General features: G+C 51.1%; 9 protein-coding genes across 9 annotated transcripts; 5 read left to right on the top strand and 4 right to left on the bottom strand.

The window, feature by feature from the left end:
• Window positions 1-232: 232 nt before the first annotated feature.
• Window positions 233-1,078, bottom strand: PMZ80_010725 (uncharacterized protein; the record flags this gene model as incomplete). Its single annotated transcript, XM_064879113.1, has 1 exon — window positions 233-1,078. The coding sequence occupies one exon, from the start codon at window positions 1,076-1,078 to the stop codon at window positions 233-235; it is 846 nt and encodes a 281-aa protein (XP_064725066.1).
• Window positions 1,079-1,593: 515 nt separating this feature from the next.
• On the bottom strand, window positions 1,594-3,468 carry PMZ80_010724 (uncharacterized protein; the record flags this gene model as incomplete). The annotated part of the gene is made up of 1 exon (XM_064879112.1): window positions 1,594-3,468. The coding sequence occupies one exon, from the start codon at window positions 3,466-3,468 to the stop codon at window positions 1,594-1,596; it is 1,875 nt and encodes a 624-aa protein (XP_064725065.1).
• A 700-nt stretch (window positions 3,469-4,168) lies between these two features.
• Window positions 4,169-5,085, bottom strand: PMZ80_010723 (uncharacterized protein; the record flags this gene model as incomplete). Its single annotated transcript, XM_064879111.1, has 2 exons — window positions 4,169-4,276; window positions 4,360-5,085. The coding sequence occupies 2 exons, from the start codon at window positions 5,083-5,085 to the stop codon at window positions 4,169-4,171; spliced, it is 834 nt and encodes a 277-aa protein (XP_064725064.1).
• Window positions 5,086-5,898: 813 nt separating this feature from the next.
• PMZ80_010722 (uncharacterized protein) lies at window positions 5,899-6,642 on the bottom strand (the record flags this gene model as incomplete). Its single annotated transcript, XM_064879110.1, has 1 exon — window positions 5,899-6,642. One exon carries the CDS (start codon window positions 6,640-6,642, stop codon window positions 5,899-5,901), a length of 744 nt encoding a protein of 247 aa, XP_064725063.1.
• A 732-nt stretch (window positions 6,643-7,374) lies between these two features.
• Window positions 7,375-9,114, top strand: PMZ80_010721 (uncharacterized protein; the record flags this gene model as incomplete). Its single annotated transcript, XM_064879109.1, has 1 exon — window positions 7,375-9,114. One exon carries the CDS (start codon window positions 7,375-7,377, stop codon window positions 9,112-9,114), a length of 1,740 nt encoding a protein of 579 aa, XP_064725062.1.
• Window positions 9,115-9,601: 487 nt separating this feature from the next.
• Window positions 9,602-11,396, top strand: PMZ80_010720 (uncharacterized protein; the record flags this gene model as incomplete). The annotated part of the gene is made up of 2 exons (XM_064879108.1): window positions 9,602-10,470; window positions 10,517-11,396. The coding sequence occupies 2 exons, from the start codon at window positions 9,602-9,604 to the stop codon at window positions 11,394-11,396; spliced, it is 1,749 nt and encodes a 582-aa protein (XP_064725061.1).
• A 703-nt stretch (window positions 11,397-12,099) lies between these two features.
• Window positions 12,100-13,632, top strand: PMZ80_010719 (uncharacterized protein; the record flags this gene model as incomplete). The annotated part of the gene is made up of 2 exons (XM_064879107.1): window positions 12,100-12,283; window positions 12,332-13,632. 2 exons carry the CDS (start codon window positions 12,100-12,102, stop codon window positions 13,630-13,632), a joined length of 1,485 nt encoding a protein of 494 aa, XP_064725060.1.
• Window positions 13,633-14,042: 410 nt separating this feature from the next.
• PMZ80_010718 (uncharacterized protein) lies at window positions 14,043-16,175 on the top strand (the record flags this gene model as incomplete). The annotated part of the gene is made up of 2 exons (XM_064879106.1): window positions 14,043-14,163; window positions 14,212-16,175. 2 exons carry the CDS (start codon window positions 14,043-14,045, stop codon window positions 16,173-16,175), a joined length of 2,085 nt encoding a protein of 694 aa, XP_064725059.1.
• Window positions 16,176-16,465: 290 nt separating this feature from the next.
• PMZ80_010717 (uncharacterized protein) lies at window positions 16,466-17,544 on the top strand (the record flags this gene model as incomplete). Its single annotated transcript, XM_064879105.1, has 2 exons — window positions 16,466-16,495; window positions 16,555-17,544. The coding sequence occupies 2 exons, from the start codon at window positions 16,466-16,468 to the stop codon at window positions 17,542-17,544; spliced, it is 1,020 nt and encodes a 339-aa protein (XP_064725058.1).
• Window positions 17,545-18,033: the final 489 nt, after the last annotated feature.

Below are 18,033 nucleotides of genomic sequence, written 5' to 3'. Positions count from 1 at the left end.
TCCGGATTGCACTAGGTCTGTGGTGGCAGGATATGCAGGTCAGGAAAATTGGCATTGGGAAGGTTCAGTGGCCCAGGCTCATGCTGGATAACCACAACTGAAAGCTTTCTTCTCCGTGCCTCGTACGTTCGTCGAATCGCCCGAATGTGGTACCGCCCGAATGTACTCACCTATCACTCTAACCGCGCAATTGCATCCCACTACTGTAGCGTTACAAGCCTCGACAACCAGGCTAAATCTCCTCCATATCCTCATCCACCAAATCATCCAAGACCCCAAACTCCTCACCAACCTCCACCTTCTCCGGCCGCGCAAAACCACCATACTTCTCCCCCTTGCACTCAAACACCTCCCTCATCTCCCTTCCCTTCTTCCCACCTTCACCCGCAACCTCAACCTCCACACTCCCATCATTCCTCCCCACAGGCTCATCAAACTCAACACCAACCCAGGCACACCCCGCCTCCCTCTCCCCTCCCAACCCCTCAATCTCCCCAACATACCTCACAGTCCCCCTCCGCTCATCACTTCCATTAACCCTGCACCTCATCCCCACGCTAATCCCCTTGGCCCTGATCTGCTCACTATCATGACCCCGTCGTTCCTCGATCAGTTCCCCCAAAGACTTCGCATTCGGATCGAACCGTCCCAATTTCTGCTTCCGCTTCCATGCGAGGACGGAGTCATCGAGTTGCTCGTACTTGGATTCAGGCATGACGTATTTATCAACTTTACTCACATCTTGGAAATCAAGGATTGTGTTTGTTGAGCCGGGTGGTCGTGAGTCAATCACCTCGATTTCGGAGCCTTTGGTGAGGTTGAATGTGCTGTCGCCTACGAGGGCAGTGTCGGGCTGGAGGGTGAGGTATGTTCCGTCTAGCGACCTTGTTCGAAGGGTCTGGGATGTGGAGGGGATGCCTGTTATGGGTTCGAGTTTGGATTTCAGGGTTGAGATGGACCAGGTGGGTGTTATGCGGCGTTCGGCGGAGAGGAGGGGTTTGGTGGTGGTGGATTGTTGGGAGGGATTGGAGGGGACGGTGATGAGGAGGGGGATGTCGTGGGGGGTTGTGAGGGACATTGTTGTGGCGGAGAGGTTGATAATGGACAAGTCAATGCGCGTAGTATGAATTGTATTTGGTGCTCGCCAATTGGGAGACACTAAAGGGATTGACGGTCAAGGCTCGAGGGTAGATGGGTGTCTGATACGATGTCATATGGCGAGGATGGATCGAAGGAAGAGTGGTCTTGCTTGGCAGTAGTAAAAGAATTTATGCCTAGCGGCCTGACCTACTTTTTTTTTACCAGTTTGAACCTGTCGATGTCTTTGTAGCTTTTGGCTTGAGCTTCGATGATCATGTCAAAAGTGCATGAGACATTTCTACAGCATATGTTACAATACCACCGTACGGTCCGCTGCCAGCTGTGATCAATATGGTCTGTGCAAGGATCTCCTTGAACGAATGAATCAGCTGAGATCTCATAAATCCTCTCCTCATCGAAGCACGAAATTCTCAGCCTCCAGTCCATGCTCTCCATTCTTCAACATTCCAATTGCCTCCCCATGCATAAAACCGTCAACCCAACAAGGTCCGATCACACGATGGGAGCCGTCTCCTTGTGGTCGAAACACCATGGGTATTTTGCAGCCAAACACGATACATAGGATGTCTCCTTTCTCCCCCTGGCTGGAACGTTTGCTAGCCTGCTGAGTTTGGCCGTCGTGGCAAATCGGCGATCCCACATGTAGTGACGGATGGTCGGCAGGAAATTCTTCTCAAAGTTGGGCTGTTCCTCGACCAGAGGTGCTTGTGCGTCCCCGTGAGGTGCGGTCGAGTGTACATGTTTCAGGCAGAAAGCAAACAGACTGTGTGCGATCTGTTGATACAGGCGTATATGAGTATCCTCGGGTTCCGTCGCCATAGAAGCAATATTTGTTGCGAAAGCATGACCAAGAACTATCATTTGCTCATCTTTGGTGTCCGCAATATGTCGAAGAAGTGAGAACCATGACAGATACTCAGGCACGAACATTTCGTATCCATCGTTCATGGAGTTGACAGGCTTGCTGCTGATATTGTCAATGTTGCCAATGCGCAAACCCCGTACGGTCATCTGATACTGGCTAAATTTGCTGTCTACTTCCGTGTCGCCCGCTGCCGTAGGGCGATGTCCACCCCATGTCTGCAAATCCAGATAAACATGGTCTGAGTGGAACGCAGACCAGTCGACCACCCATGATGGCAAACCTGTCAGCTTGGAGGGTTTTCCCGTGAGAGGAGACCTTGTGTTTAGAGTCTTGTCTTGACCAACGACGTAAATCATGAAGTCAGTATAGACCTCGCGTATACTTTTTGAGTAGTCGATTACAAGATACTGAGACCGGAGTGCGTTGATAGAGCTTGCCAGAGCATATACCATATCTCTTGGGTCGCTTTCTCTTGGGTCGCTTGCCTCGTGCTCTCTGACAATATTGGTCAGGTCTGACATCGAGGACCGCTTGTCAAATAGAACATCTGCGAGATACATTCTTGCTTGTTCAGCACAGAAGGGACCACCTCCGCACAGTCGGTCTTTTGTCGCGTAAAACCGTTGGAGGTCTTGAACATTACCATATATGAAAATAATTGGCGTCCAGATCCAAGCAGTCCAAATATCATGATTGAAGTGCTCGTCACCACCTTGCAAGGCATGCTGAACTGCCGACAGCTTGTGCAATTCGATCAGAGCTTGCCCACACCACACGAGCACTTCGCGAGCCGCTGTTAACTCTTGCACAGTCCATATTCTGCGCCAGTAAGGTCGTCCGAAGAGTTCTGCTAGACCGTCCACATCTACTGTACACTTTCTTGTCTTGAGCATGTGTAGCAAGTTATCACCTATCTCCGTAGCCCTTCGCCTGCTGCTGCATGACTGGTTATCGGTAACCCGAGCAATAGCCTCTTCGACAGAAACGATTGCTCTGCCGCTGGTCGAACTCTCAAGCCCTAGCCACACAAGCACTTGCTTCGCCCTCGCACAGATGATGCGCATCTTTGAGACTTGGCTGCTGCGCTCTTCGTCGTTTTTCTGGTCGATACACAGTGCATCCACCCACAGGAGGAGATGATCTTCGTCGGCTTCTCCTCTCGAGTTTAGAGAGCCCCTAAAGCTGCGCTGAAATTGACGTAGTGCATCGTAAAGATTGGCTCTGAGTACGCATGACTTTCCATGGATGCATATCTTTCTTGTCCCGCTAGCAATATCGCCCCAGGTGTACGAGAGTGCTCGATATGCTGGTGGCGCATCGGAGTCAAGGTGAACATGTATGAGTTCGCATTGCAAGACTGGCTCGGAGCCCGGATCTGCATTCTGCGTATCGCCTTCATGTTCTGAAAAGAGCGGCAACCGAATCAGACGAATCTCCCATGATTCCCGGTCGAGAGGAATGTACTGGAAGTGATCAGACGTTGAAGCTGCGGTTGCCGACATCCGGTCTCATCGATGAGAGATACCAAAGTGGTAACGGCACAGTGCGCATAGCCGGTGTATATGATATGAGAAGAAGGTGCTAGTCTCCACGACAGTAAGGTGTGGGAACACCGGGCAACTAATGGTTATCACCTTGCGGTGAAAGCGCGATCTTGAGTTTCAACCTGCAAATCATATCGATTCATCTTGGGCTCGTCGTGGCGGTCCATCAGCCCAATAACCGCGAGACATGGATGCGAGACCGCGGCAGAGGCTCGTCAGTGCTTCGTTGGACATGACTGCAAGGCTAGCATGACCAAAGTGCCAGCGCGCCTCGTGCGCGACACCTCAAGAGACCTTTTACAAAGGTCTTCAGCCGCAGATCGTCTAGGCTTGGCGGCAGGACCTCCGCCACAATTCGAATGCCGGGCAACAGCGGTCAGAACTCAACAAATGCTACCAATTGTCGTCGAAAGAGACTTTGATGGCTTAGAGGAATGGGACTAGGCGGACTGGTCTGCCTACACACAACATTGCTTCCCATGATGATAGGAAATTTTATTGATATGGGAAAGCTGATTGAGCTAGTCGACATGAATCTTCGCTGCCTTTCCCCTAAATATGCCGTGTGCTAGTTTCTGAACATGCTTCGAACAAAGATCTCGCGCATTGAGTATCCGATAGCTCATTGGCAACCAGTCTCAAGACCATGGTGAATCAATTATTCATTATCATCATCCACCTCACGCCGGATCTCCCCTTCGTTGTGTATCACTCGTCTCCCGTTCTCCAACTTCCAGCCTCCATACCAGCGAAGCTTTTCGAGCGGCTCGCACTTGTCGTAGTCGAGAAAGAACCATTGTGGTCGTAGGTATCAGTATGAGCCTATACGTAGAATGTAGCTCGACTTACCGTGTGAATGTATTCCCGGGATTCGCCTGTCCATCTCATGATTTCTACCGAGGTATTATGACAGACGATTCTGAACCCTCGCTCTTCAAGAGACGGCATCCTTCTTATAGTATATTGACTCCAACATGCTTTGGCCTTGTTCGCGACAACCACATCGTGATCACCAGCCGCTACCTTCTCGAAGACAAGGGACTCATCTGGCCGCCAGTCGACCCCACCACCAATAGATGGCTCATATAAACCGATCGCCTGAAAATCGGCATTCCAATCTGCTTTGAGAGGTTGTTGAAACTCTACCAACTGGAGGTTCGGGAAAATCTTCTTGTTGATGTGTTTGCTGTCGAGGCCTGCCGTATCTATAATCTCGATTCTTGATACGGCCTGCCGATGAAAATCGCTCATTGCTACGCGGTAGTCTCCGCTGTCGTCGGTATTGTAAGCTCGAGGGACTCCATCCTCACCAATGGTGTAGAGCTCGTCCTTCAGGCGGTGAAGCTCTAGAGTGAGTCGAAAGCGGTCGATGGCCTCTCGACGAATTTGTTTCGATGTGGCTAGAAGACTTGTATCAACGTTGATCTCAATCAGAATCGTATTGTCATCCTCTTTCCAGCCAATGGCCTGCGGAGTTTCATCGAGCTTTATTGTGTTCTCGGAACTCTCGAAGACAAGATCGTAGATGTGTAAGCGTAACTCGGTAGGAATACCCAGAAAAGTCGGTGTAGCCATGGCGTGCGCCTGCGACAACCGCTTTGTTGGACGACCTTGATGTGCAGAAGGTTGAAGAACCTGTTGGCTCGCAAATTGTGTAGAGCTCGAAAGAATCGTGCTTAGGCTTGGCAGCAGTGACGAAGTCATTGATATACTTTCATTCTGCAAGAGTGAAATACTGCATGATCGACCTCTGACGGATCCGCGCTCCAATGGCCGAAAGTGCTGTGGCCTGAACAAACACATTCGATAGGTGCAATCATCCTTGTGCTTGTTTCAGGCGTGCACTCGTCGCGACAGCCTGCTATCTAGTATCAAATCAGAGTTCTCGATCAGCTGTCCTTCAGCTCCAACGCTGATGAACGGGAAAGACAAGATGGCAGAGGACAAGTACCTGTAGGAGACTAGGAAATTCAGGCAAGGGGATTAAATCTAGTTGTGGTCGACGAACATCTAACAGACTCCTGTGATCACAACTGTTGCAACCCGTTGTGTCGCTTCGGAACGTTTTCTGGTGGACGTCCCTGTTGTACGCCGAACCAGCACAGGCAAAGAGAATTGCCTGAATACAATGATTGACTTGGCGTGCTTGCTTCGCGGATTGCATCAAGGTAGGCTAGTATATACTGTCTGCCAGGCCCTACGGTATGTTGTGCCAGATCCATGCTGCTGCAGGAGGTCATCGAGGCTCTGGTGATTCTCCGGCAAAGGACAGCCAAAGAACTTGTTGCTAAATTCGTTCGAATAATTACACCTGCAATCAGGGTTCCAGCAGTAGTCTCTGGCAACAACTTCGCCAGTGTCATAATCATACTCAATGTTCTGAAAGATTCATGTGTCAGCCACCGGGTACTGAGTAATAACACTAAAAACAAGACTCACCGCAAAACCGATAATCTTCTTCCTGATGTGGGTTCGATCAGCCCACCAGATACTCGCTCGCGCTCGACAATGAATGGCGAACCGTCTTTCCCACGCACCGGGAAATACTTCCCAGATCGTGGTGCGGCCAACGCGCCGTCTGGCTGCATTGAAGAAGTTGGCATCATATTTGCCGTGCATGATTCTATCAGCTGTGGCATTCGGAGGTAGAGGGACAATTGCTGGTTCACTATCCAATGTCAGATGTCCTTTCGCTCCTCTTGCAGTACCAAGGTTCACATCCCGCCGCATGGTAACAGGGCAATCAACGATGAGGAGCTCGAGGTTAGGGAATTGCTTGTTGTTGAAGAATTGTTCGCGCACGCCTGCTGTGCTTGCAATGACTATGATTGAGGTTGAGCTCCTCACCAGGACGCTGAGTGTACTCCTGTAATTGTCAAAAGGTGCCGTGAGAGTGGTTTCGTCGAAGGCCACAGGGTTTTCACGGTAAATGCTGAGGGTGCAGCGGAGACGAGGGCTTGCTTCTTCCCGAATTTGCTGCGATATGGCAAATAGTGGTCCGAGCGAACACTCGAGTATGCGGTGGTAGCACCCATTCGCTTCAACCAAAACGGAGGCTGGTGAACCCCCGATCACGAATGCATAGATCCTGATCCGGAGCTCGGCCGGCAGTCCCAAAAGCTTTGACGACATGATGGCTCTTTCGAGGTAGTCAGGAGTGCCTCGATTGCTGTCGACAGATTGCGCTGAATTGTGAATGATTAGCTGTAGGGTGTACTCGATCTAGAATTGATGGAAGTCATTTTTGCGAGCTCTGCACGTTACACGAAGGAGGGGGTGTCCGAGTGGCACAGCAGAAGGCAGAAGAGCACATGATGCACGATTCCTGGTTCAGCCTTTCCAAGCCATTACTCGGCAGAGTCTTCTCTGTGACAGAGAGCAGTCGAGATGGACGACTGTGCGAAAGAGATGGATTGAAGCAGGACTGAGGATGAGCTGGACACTAGCAGCTGTACTCTACCTGTGGGAGCTGAGGACTCAAACGCCAGGATACCCGAAACCCCGGCACTACTCCAAGAATGGCTTAGCGGACAATTGGCATCAGTCAACAGTTTCGGCAGCTTGGAGTGCAGTCAGCAGTTTCATCGTACGGTGTTGCAGGTTTTGTGGATGCATAGGTGATGATGGGAGACATGAAAGCAGAGCACGATCAATGGCAGAAGAAAGGCCATCATCTACTCCACCAACTCCCTGGAGACTTGGTATACCGTAGGCTCGACACGTAAGCTGGCTTCATTCAATTGTTCTTTCCAACCTTTCTCATCATGCATATATGAACTCGTCCCTTCCATGTTCCGTCTTGTACCATTAAGCAGCATTGCTAGACATCGGTAGCAGCTTTCTGAAAGCAGTTTCAAACTTGCGATGACCGGCAACGCAACCACAGTCAACATCTCCAGCGATGACCCCAAGCCTGGCGAGAACAGAAGCATTTTCCAAGGCTTCGAATGGTATCTGCCCGTCAACATCCCTCAACTTACGCAACATGCCAGCAGCGGCGTGCTGAAAGACCAACTCGTGACCCACTGGACCAGCTTGACCCTGCTCCTGCCCGAGCTCAAAGCACTGGGCATCACATCAATATGGATTCCACCAGCATGCAAAGCGTCAAATCCAATGGATAATGGGTATGCTATCTATGACCTTTACGATCTTGGTGAGTTTGACGCGAAGGGAAGCGTGGCCACAAAATGGGGCACGAAGCAGGAGCTTCAAAGATTATGTGAGGAAGCCCGGAAGCAGGGAATTGGGATCATCTTCGATGCAGTTCTCAACCATCGCGCCGCGGCGGACGCGTCGGAGGAGATGGAAGCTGTACGAGTAGATTTCCAAGATCGGACCAAGGAAGTCGACAAACGCCCTTCAACCATTGTAGGCTGGACGAAATTTAACTACGATGCTCGACGCGGCAAATACAGCCGCCTGAAGTACAACAAGGATCACTTCAGCGGCATTGACTGGGACGACAAGGCCAAACAGAAAAGTATCTACAAGCTCGTGGGAACACGATCTGATGGAAGCAAGAAAGGCTGGGCACAAGATGTTGCTAGGTCTGAGAATGGCAACTATGACTACCTGATGTGCGCCGACGTTGACTTTGGGAGTAGCGAGGTTCGCGAAGATGTCAAGAACTGGGGTCGGTGGCTGCTGGAGGAGTTGCCAGGAGTCAGTGGTATTCGGCTTGATGCTATCAAGCATTACTCTGCTGGCTTCCAGAAAGAGTTCCTCGACCACGTGAAGCAGGCTGCGGATGCTGAAGGCGGAGATTTCTTCCTCGTGGGGGAGTATTGGTTGCAGAACTCTCGAGGGCTGAGCAAGCATATCGACAAGACATTCGGCGGACAGCTGCATATGTTTGATGTGAAGCTGCTCTACAACTTCCACAACATTTCGACTGGCCTGATCAAAGACCTGAGATATGTGTTCTCCGGATCTCTCGTCGAGCTTCAGCCGAACAGAGCGGTGACATTCGTGACCAATCATGATACGCAGGAGGAGCAATCCTTAGCTGCGCCTGTCGAGCCGTGGTTCATACCGCATGCCTACACACTGATTCTCCTACGGCGAGCGGGCCACCCATGCGTTTTCTGGGGCGACGTCTTCGGCACATCTGGTCCTCAACCTCGATTGCCAGCATGTGGAGGGCGATTGATGAGGCTGGTCAAAGCAAGACAGCTCTTCGCATATGGCGAGCAGACTGATGACTCGTCGTCAATAAGTTCAGCAATGAAGAGCTTGCTGAATCCAAAAGACATAACCTGCATTGCCTGGCAACGGCAGTGGCGGCACGATACGCATGGACCGATATCCCTAGTGGTGCTGATCTCGATAAGCTGGTCCTGGAAGAAGAAAAGGGTCAGGGTGCCGAAAGAATGTGCGGGTCAGATATATACGGATTTGATGGGCTTTTGTTGGAGTGGTGTACAGATAGACAAAGATGGTTTTGGTGAGTTCGTTGTTGGCCCAAGGAGTATCAGTGTCTGGACGTGGAACGATGCACCGGGCAGGAGTGAGGTTGATAATCTGGTTTATCCGGCCGAGCCCTCTCTCCAGCCGCCACTGGAGGCTGATACTACGGCGGCGGACGATCCTACAAGTCTTTAGATACCACATATCCTCATTGTTGCCCATAACCACAGTTCTTATACCACGAAATTCTGCACGTAGATTTGACCATACTTGTACTATGCATGTTTGCGTGAGCCCAAGGCAGGAGCGGCAAGACGGCTGTGCGGTAGGGCGGATGATCCGATTTGAATCGTGGTGGAGCCTTCCGATCAATTGGCGAATGGAGAAGCTCATACCAAGCATTATCTTCACGTTACGATTTCACTTCTAACTTTTGCTTCGTTCGCCTTGACCGTTGACCTCACCTTGATTCCTCAAAACTCAGCAACAGACTCCGTTATCTGAACGCGATCCAGACACGAATGCACATGCACTATAGCCAGGCTCCCGTCTCCATGCCACCCGCCATCACATCGACCAACAAGATCTCAGCACGACCTACGCAATAACAGTGACAGAACAACTCGTGTCCACCAAAGAACAAGCAACAAGCCAAGTATCACACCGAGGACAAGCTCACGAGATGCCGACCTTGGTCCTTACAAACTTTAACATAGTGACAGCGGTCCTTGGCGCCTTTATTACCCTCTTCGGACTTGTCTCTTACCTTCTCAAGGAACGCTTCTACCTCTCAGAAGCGCTCATATCCTTACTGGCAGGGGTTACATTTTCGCATGGCACAAACTGGATACGGCCTCATGAGTATTCGTTGCATTCCGAAGAGAATATAGACCTCATCACTTTGTACTTCTCACGCTTGGTTCTCGGTGTTCAGCTAGTCCTCGCAGGCGTGCAACTACCGAGCCGGTATCTGCGGACAGAATGGCGGAGTTTATGTTGGTTGCTCGGACCGGGCATGACGATCATGTGGGTTAGTGCGAGTTTGCTGATATGGGCTATGGTACCACATCTCAGCTTCCTCCATGCTCTCGCTATAGGAGCGTGCGTTACGCCTACGGATCCGGTGCTGAGCAACAGTATTGTGAAGGGAAAGTTTGCGGACAAGAATATTCCGAAGAAGTTGCAGAAGATCATTATTGCTGAGTCTGGTGCAAATGACGGTTTGGGGTATCCGTTTCTTTTCCTTGCGTTGTATCTGATCCGCTACAATGGGCATAATGGACTGCATGGACAGGGTTATGGGATCGGGCTGTGGTTTGGCGAGACGTGGGGATATACGATCATCCTCAGTGTGCTCTACGGGGCTCTTATTGGTTGGATAGCGAAGGAACTACTACATTTCGCTGAGGAGAAGAAGTACGTCGATCGGGAGAGCTTCTTGGTCTTCGCTATTGCATTGGCACTCTTCATTACGGGAACTTGTGGTATGATCGGGAGTGATGATGTGCTTGCGTGTTTTGTGGCTGGGAACGCTTTCACTTGGGACGACTGGTATGCATAGCCTCCCCAGTGTGGTACAAGGAGACTAACAGACCAGGTTTCGTGTCGAAACGGAAGACGACTCACTCCAGCCTACCATCGACATGCTGCTCAACATTAGCGTCTTCATGTGGTACGGCGCGATAGCACCGTGGGCCAGTTTCCGCACAAACGACGTGATCCCAATTTACCGCCTCATCTTCCTCGGAGTACTCATCCTCCTTTTCAGACGACTACCCATGATCCTAGCATTCCGACATCAGCTTAAAGAGATCGACGGCTGGCAGCAAGCGGCTTTCGTGGGTTTCTTTGGGCCCATCGGAGTGTCAGCTGTGTTCTACCTTTACATCAGCATTGACTTCCTCAACCAAGTGCTGGTGGATGGGGAGGTACGAGAAGATGCAGAACGGTTGCAGGAGGTTATGAGAGTGGTAATCTGGTTTCTGGCTATCACAAGTATCGTCGTACACGGCCTGAGCGTGCCACTGGGAAAGCTGGGTTATCACATGCCGAGGCAGCTATCTCAAGCACTGAGCACAGAAAGAGATGATTCATCTGGACCGTTGGACGTGCGGCGATTGCAAGACCCAGCCTCTTACCTGAGACGGAGGCGCAACAACCAGAACCGTGATAGAAGTGAACCACCAACGCCTACTACATTTGCGCTCGGCCAGCGCAATCAGGATGTATCTGATGAACCAAGCAGACCTGTCAAAATCATCAACTCGCCCTTGGGAGGATCAGGTGCTCAGACGCCACGGACACCGAATGATATTGAGGCTCGGGCTGATGGGCATGCTGCGCACCTTGGACACCTTGCGGAGGTGGATCCTGATGCTCAGAAAGGAGAGCACACACAGAGGCAGAATGATGGTAGGATCCAGATCGGTGGGAGACCGCCAGGCCAGCCCAATGGGATGGCGCAGAAGGACGAGTAGGAATAGTCTTAATGGGTCGTAGACAGTGCTGTCAGTCAAGGATTGTACACACAGTGTGGAGGTGCAAGATACATAGGACTGCGTACTTGCTGCAGATGAAATAGGGGATCTAGCAACATGTTCCCGCAAGAGATACCTCGAATATACCCGATAATGTCGAGATCATCCCGCATCATCTTAACATATTTTCCCTTCTTAAAAAACGCTCGAAGATTGATTTTCATGATTATTGCGCACAGTGTAATGAATACTGATGAAAGCAACATCTCCGCAGCCGGTGTTTGTGGCTCCGCCTTGAGTTTGTGAGCTCACACCTCGACCCTGCCCCCCTGCCCTCCTGGGTACCCCTCACACGTATACCCACATCAGGTACATTTTTGACGAGCTAAGTGGACACCAAGGCGTGGCAGGACCTGCAACACCCCCAACCCTTCCGAAAACGCAGGTTTGTCCTGCACCTTGTCTGCTTCGTGCTAACCTCACTACTTTCATGCCATCTCATTCACTAATTCACAGTGTTGCAATTGCCTCGTGAAATTCCACTAGCTCTTGCCTTGATATACTCAAGCGGCTTTCTCTTGACCAGACGCGCTTTCCGAACATATTCGACCTGCCCCCTTGCTGTCACTTCCTCAAGCTGCCTTCCCTTCTCCATCACCTGTCTGCGCTCCGCCTATGCCTCAATAAAGGTCAAGCTCTCAAGATGGCACAACCTGCCGCTGCAAAAGCTTCTCCAACTCCAGCTCCTGTACCAGCTGTTGCTGGTCAGAAGAGAAAGCGACCCACAGAGAAGAAGTACTACGCTGTCAAGGTTGGAAAAGAACCTGGTGTTTACGATACGTGGGATCAATGTCTAGCCCAAGTCACTGGTCAGAAAGGCGCTTCATGTAGGTCAATCAAAAGGCTTGCAAGGTATTTCCGCTGATGTTTGACAGTCAAGTCGTTCCTCTCGAAAGAAGATGCGCAGGCATTCGTGGAGGGCAAGCTGATACCACAAGCCAGCAAAACCTCAGGCGAGCAAAAATTCTATGCAGTACAGCAAGGCAAGATACCAGGAGTCTACACAGATTGGCCCTCTGCACAAGCTCAGATTAGCGGCTTTAGGAATCCCAAACATAAGAAGTTCACCACGAGAGCAGAGGCCGAAGCATTTGTGAATGAGGGCAAGAGAAAGTCAGCATACGACATGGCTACGGGCATAAGTCCCGAGGAAGAAATACGTCGACTGATCACGAAGAATTCCGCACCTGGCATGGTCACCAACGGGGACTACGTTGCAAAGGACAAGGCAGGCAACGCATTCGAGCTTGGCCGAGGCCCGTTACCACCAGGAGCAGAAGACGGCTTTGATCCGAACATCAAGCTTGACCCAGACGGCTCAATACGAAATAGAACAGAAGAAGAGAAGAACAAAATGAAGCAAATACCGCGGGAAGGAGACCCACCGGGGATGCTCAAGATCTACACAGATGGCTCATCCTTGAGTAACGGACAGATCGGCGCAAGAGCAGGTGTAGGAGTGTATTTTGGGCCAGCACCATTTGAGTATGACTCTCATTCTCGCTCTACTACTTCTCCTCCTGCCACACCAGCCAAGCCCGAGATTCCTTTGTATACGATAGACTGGCGAGCACGAGGAGCACCTTCCAAATCGAAGCGACGGAAACTGACATGGCGATACAGAAATATCTCCGAAGCACTGAAGGGCACGAAACAGACGAATCAGAGAGCAGAGTTGACGGCTATACAGCGGGCGCTGGATATTGCACCTTCACATCGAGATGTGACTATCTTCACAGACAGTCGGTACTCAATTGACTGTGTGACGAACTGGTACAGGAATTGGCAGAAGAATGGCTGGTTGAACAGCAGAGGCAAGCCGGTGGGGAACAAGGATATTGTACAGGAGATTCGGGAGAAGATTGAGGAGAGGGACGGGTTCGGCAAGCAGACGCTCTTCGTATGGGTCAAGGGACATAGCACGGATAAGGGCAATATTGAGGCTGATAAGTTGGCTGTCGCAGGGGCACACAAGGGCTTCGCTGAAGACGGCATGAGCATCAGTGGGGCGGAGGGGACTACTACCAATACCGAAGACATGTCAGGGACAGACGAGGAGAGTGAGGAGGAAGATGTGAAGAGTGATACTGGTGAGGATCCGGAACTGGAGGCCAGTCTCCAATTGAGGAAGGAGGCTCTTGATGCTGATGAGAGCATGAAAGAAGCGACTCCGTGAAGATACCTTGGGCAGAAGATAGTGTCCAGATGTCTGGAGCGCCGCTGTCGAGGGACATTCTATACAGCACATTCTGGTGGTACGAACTGTGAGCATATCTACAGAAGCATTGCAAGAAGTGTCAGCGACATTAGCATAGCTTGCAGGCAGTGATATAGCAAAATTACGGTGCCTCCTCTCCTTGCTGCTCACTCCATTCTTGCCTATCATCTTGAATACTCGTTCGAGCACGCTACGTCATTGGCCAATCGCGACTCGGTGAATTTACGCGTGATAGCGCATGCCGCCGATCGATGTACAGTTGCAGCGGCCTCAACAACATGAACCATTCTTTTGCTGCGCTCTTACCTTGGTCTTGCTCGCAACACTAGTCGCCTACCCGAAGATGCATGATCGACCTCATCTGAGCAATGGCAACAGACGACGATGTTGCTGCAGGACTTATCAACTGGGTCAACTCCCTCAATGTCACAGAACCATTCTTTACAGTAGATGATCTTGCGGCAGGGGACGTCTTATGGAAGCTACTACGTGCGCGACATCACAACTTGGGCCAACATATCCACTGACTTGCAGCAGAACTCGTCGACCATATCTCATTTCCTGGTAACCTACCAGAAGACCCCTCTCGTTTCGACCACAGTAGTCCTCAGTCATGGGTCCAGAAGTGGACGAACCTCAAGCACGTTTACGACGCCCTCTCCATATTCCTCATCGAGACATGCGAGCACTCGCTGCCCATCTTCGAGGATGAGGCCGGCCGCAGAGTCAACCCAGATCTCAAGGCAATTGCGCAGAACTCGAGCCTCCCTGATATGATAATATTGCTGAAGCTATGTGTCGTCGCGGCGACCAGTGGTCCGGAGAGAATAAGATTCCTTGAGCCGATGCAGGATTTGCCTGAGAGTGTACAGAGGGTGTTGATGACGACCTTGCAGGATGCGGCGAAGGCACATGGGGAACATAGTGAGGGTGGAGGACGAGGCACAGATGATGATCAGGGAGAGTACACTGAGGATGAGTCGTATGAGGAGGATCGGGAGGAGACGGTTACCAAGCAGAGACCGCTCTCAATGGGCGCACCTACCTCAGACCTGGCTTTCGAGGAGCGTCTGGCGAAGGTGATAGCGGACAGCCAAAGGATAGCTCACGAGAAGCGAGAGTTACAACGGCACATTGACGACATCAACGCCCGGCATGAAACCCTCCAAGAACGTTACGACCGCTCCCAAGATGAGCTTACTGAGGCAAACGACCGCTTATCGGCTGTACTCTCCGGCCGGGTAGGCAGCACAAAAGAGTCGACCGACGCACAGAAAGAGGCCGTGATAGCATCACTTGAGGCGCGAGTCGCAGAGTATGAGACCGATATCGAAGGTCTACGCAAAAGCAACGAAGTCTTAAAGATCAAGGCGGAAAGGACACAGAAGTTGCAGGACGATTACGATGAGATCAAGATTGAGCGGGATAATCTGGCGAGGAAGGCGAACACGGCGGAGAAGTACAGACAGAAACTCGAAGCAACGCAGGACATGGAAAGGGAGAATGGCACACTGAAGCAGAAAATTACAGACCTCCAGGCACAAGTACGGCAGAGCGATACTCGTGCTGTTGGAGAGGGAAGCTTAGCCAGGGAAGTCGACGAGTATAGACGGCTTCTGCCGGCAATTGAACAGGAAAGACATGAGGTTAACGAGATGAAGAAGAGGCTGGAGTTCGATTACCACATACTACAGACGAGGTACAACGAAAATGAGGAGCAACTGCGAAGGGCGAGGCAAGAGGTTGAGGATCTGCAGGGCCGGCTTGATGAGTACGACGATGGGGATGAGCGGCCGTCACGGAGAACGACAGAGGGAGAAGGTGAGACCCTCAAAGATGAAGACGACACCGAAGAAGATTCCGAGGCTAAGGACCTCGAGGAACCCTCTGAAGCAGATTTCGCGGCGGCCGAAGCAAGGCTTACAGAAGCATTAGTCAAGCAGAATACCACAACCACTACAGATGGCGAGACGATGGAAAATGACGATGGTATCTCAGAAGACGAGCTACGCGCCATCATGTCAGCAATGCGCGCACAGATGCACGCCGGAACCACACAAGAACGCGAAAGCGGAATGAAAATGCAGAAGAAACTGGTCGTTATGCTCGAGAAGGCGCGCACGAAAAACGTCGCGCTCGTCCAACACACGAAGAAGCAGTCTGAGCTCATCCAAGATCTCCAATCACGACCACCAGTCCCAGCGAAAGACGAGAAAGAGCCCAGAGAACCAAAGAGCGAGAACGAAATGGAACAACAGCTAGAGGAGCAGGATGTGCTCATCGATAACCTGAAGAGAGAGATTAGGCTCATCAGTAGTGCGTGGTATGAGCAGAATCAAAGGCTTGCTACGCTGGGAAGTGGAAGTGGGGGTGGTGCTGTTGCGTTGATGAGATTGAAGGGAGGGCAGGCGCTTGAGGAGCCGCACAGCTTTCTTGGGCGGCAGAGGAAGATGGTTGAGCGGGTTATGGTTGGGGCGAATGTGAGGACTACGAGGGGTTGAGGTATCTTTATTCTTGCATGAGTTGGTGTCTGGGAGTTGCAGTGCAGTCATGATTCGTTTGTATGACTCGGGTCAGCTTAGAGGGTAGTGAGTGTTGACGAGAGGAAGGCTTGATGCCTGCTTCGCTGCTTGAACGTGCTTGCCTTGCAGCATTATTCGGCGCGTTCCTGCTGCAGTCACGCTGTCGATAACGCGCAGTCATCCTTATCAACAGACTTCGAACTCCAATATTCTCATCACTCATCTACCCACGATTTACTTCATCCTCTTCAGACACTGTCGCCACCAGAATGCAAGAAGTCATGTCAAATACTAGTATGGTAAGTCAGAGCTGGACACAACAGCTTCATCAGACGATCATGCTGACGATTCTGTATAGGCAAGTTTCATTTGTTCTCTAGCGGAGCCGGACGACTTGGAATTCGAGGACGAGCTTAGTGACGAAGATCTCCTCGAGTCTTTGGAAGAGTACGAACATTCCCTCAACAGTACGTTACTACCAGCGACACCTCCTGGCTCCGTGGTCAAGGCCAGCATAGATCGTCCATCATCCACGCATCCGAGCTTCCTCGAACGATTACCGCCCGAGATTCGCGACATGATATGGAAGCTTGTCTTCGAGGACTTCACTGTGAGAATTAGCAAGCTAGACTATGTCTTCGATCCGCCACCATTGGCGTACATAGTAGGCGACGACTGCTACCATCACGACGAGAGCTTATCGAGCGACCAGACAGGTGCAACTGTAACCGTCCCTTACGGTCGAGCCTTACAGCAATACGACGCTCTCTGGTCCTTTGAGCATCTGCGAGAGGAGATATGGCACCTGCTTTCTGAAAAGGTCATCTTTGTTAGCCAGGAGCTGCCAGGGGCATCGTCGGCTCTAGTAGCCTGCTCAAGAACAATAAGCGTGGCTCGAATCGGACGACTTCGAATTGATTGTCATCTCCTGGATGAACATTTCCGAGTGAAATATCCGAGGATCACAGATTGGACGACAGCCGGTGACCATGAAGTTGTGCTCACTGGATTCACAGGGCTCAAGTTACTCATACTCGACGATATGTGCACCAACCGCCAGCCTCAGTTCTGGGGTCATTCTTTACATGCCGTCCGACTGTTGCACTTCAAGCGGACTTTTCGAGTGCAGTACTGCTTCGAAATGTGGGAGATAAGCTGCTCGACTCATGTCGTCTACGGCAGCGCTTCGATTGATCAAGATAGCGTCAAATTCGAGTATGAGAACAAAAGGGAATGGCAAAGCCTGGCATTCAAGACAGCTGTTCGAGACAAATTCGGTGTGTGGGAAGATGGCAAAAGAGGCGATGTCGAGCATCTGATGATGGCACTGGAGAATATTGGCTACTAAAGAAAATCTTTGTCATCACAGATCACCATGGTAACGAAGCTCACGGTCGTGATGGTTGTGCAGCTGAGACTCTAGCCGCATGCCTCAAATTTGAGGATGATGAGAAGGCCGGTGGAGTGGTTAGCAGACCATGGGAAGTAGGAAGGAGATACAATGTGCCATTTGCTGCTTCATCATATTAACCATTGTCCACGCTACACGTGGTGAGTCCAAGGAGCATGGCGATTCAGTAACCATGTCGCGCTGCGAGAGCATCTCGCAGATCAATGCATAGAGTGGAATCAAAATTAGAGAATCGTAGATCTCGCTACGTTATTCATTCTGTGCTCTACTTGCAGATCCTCGATATAACCGAATCTTGAGAAGCATCAACCTCAAGCATTGATCCATCCTCACCTCTACCCTCGGCAGACGCTCAACATGGTGCTACCAACTCAGGAGGGTTTTCAAACGGCCACAGCAGCTTGAACTCCCCTGCTCCCTCCAACG

The sequence above is a fragment of the Knufia obscura genome (genome assembly GCF_036327395.1).
Source record: "Knufia obscura strain CCFEE 5817 isolate CBS 148926 chromosome Unknown scaffold_20, whole genome shotgun sequence".
In the NCBI taxonomy this organism is placed as follows: domain Eukaryota; kingdom Fungi; phylum Ascomycota; class Eurotiomycetes; order Chaetothyriales; family Trichomeriaceae; genus Knufia; species Knufia obscura.
The sequence above is the reverse complement of the archived record's forward strand: the minus strand, read 5'-3'. Positions and strand labels throughout refer to the sequence as shown.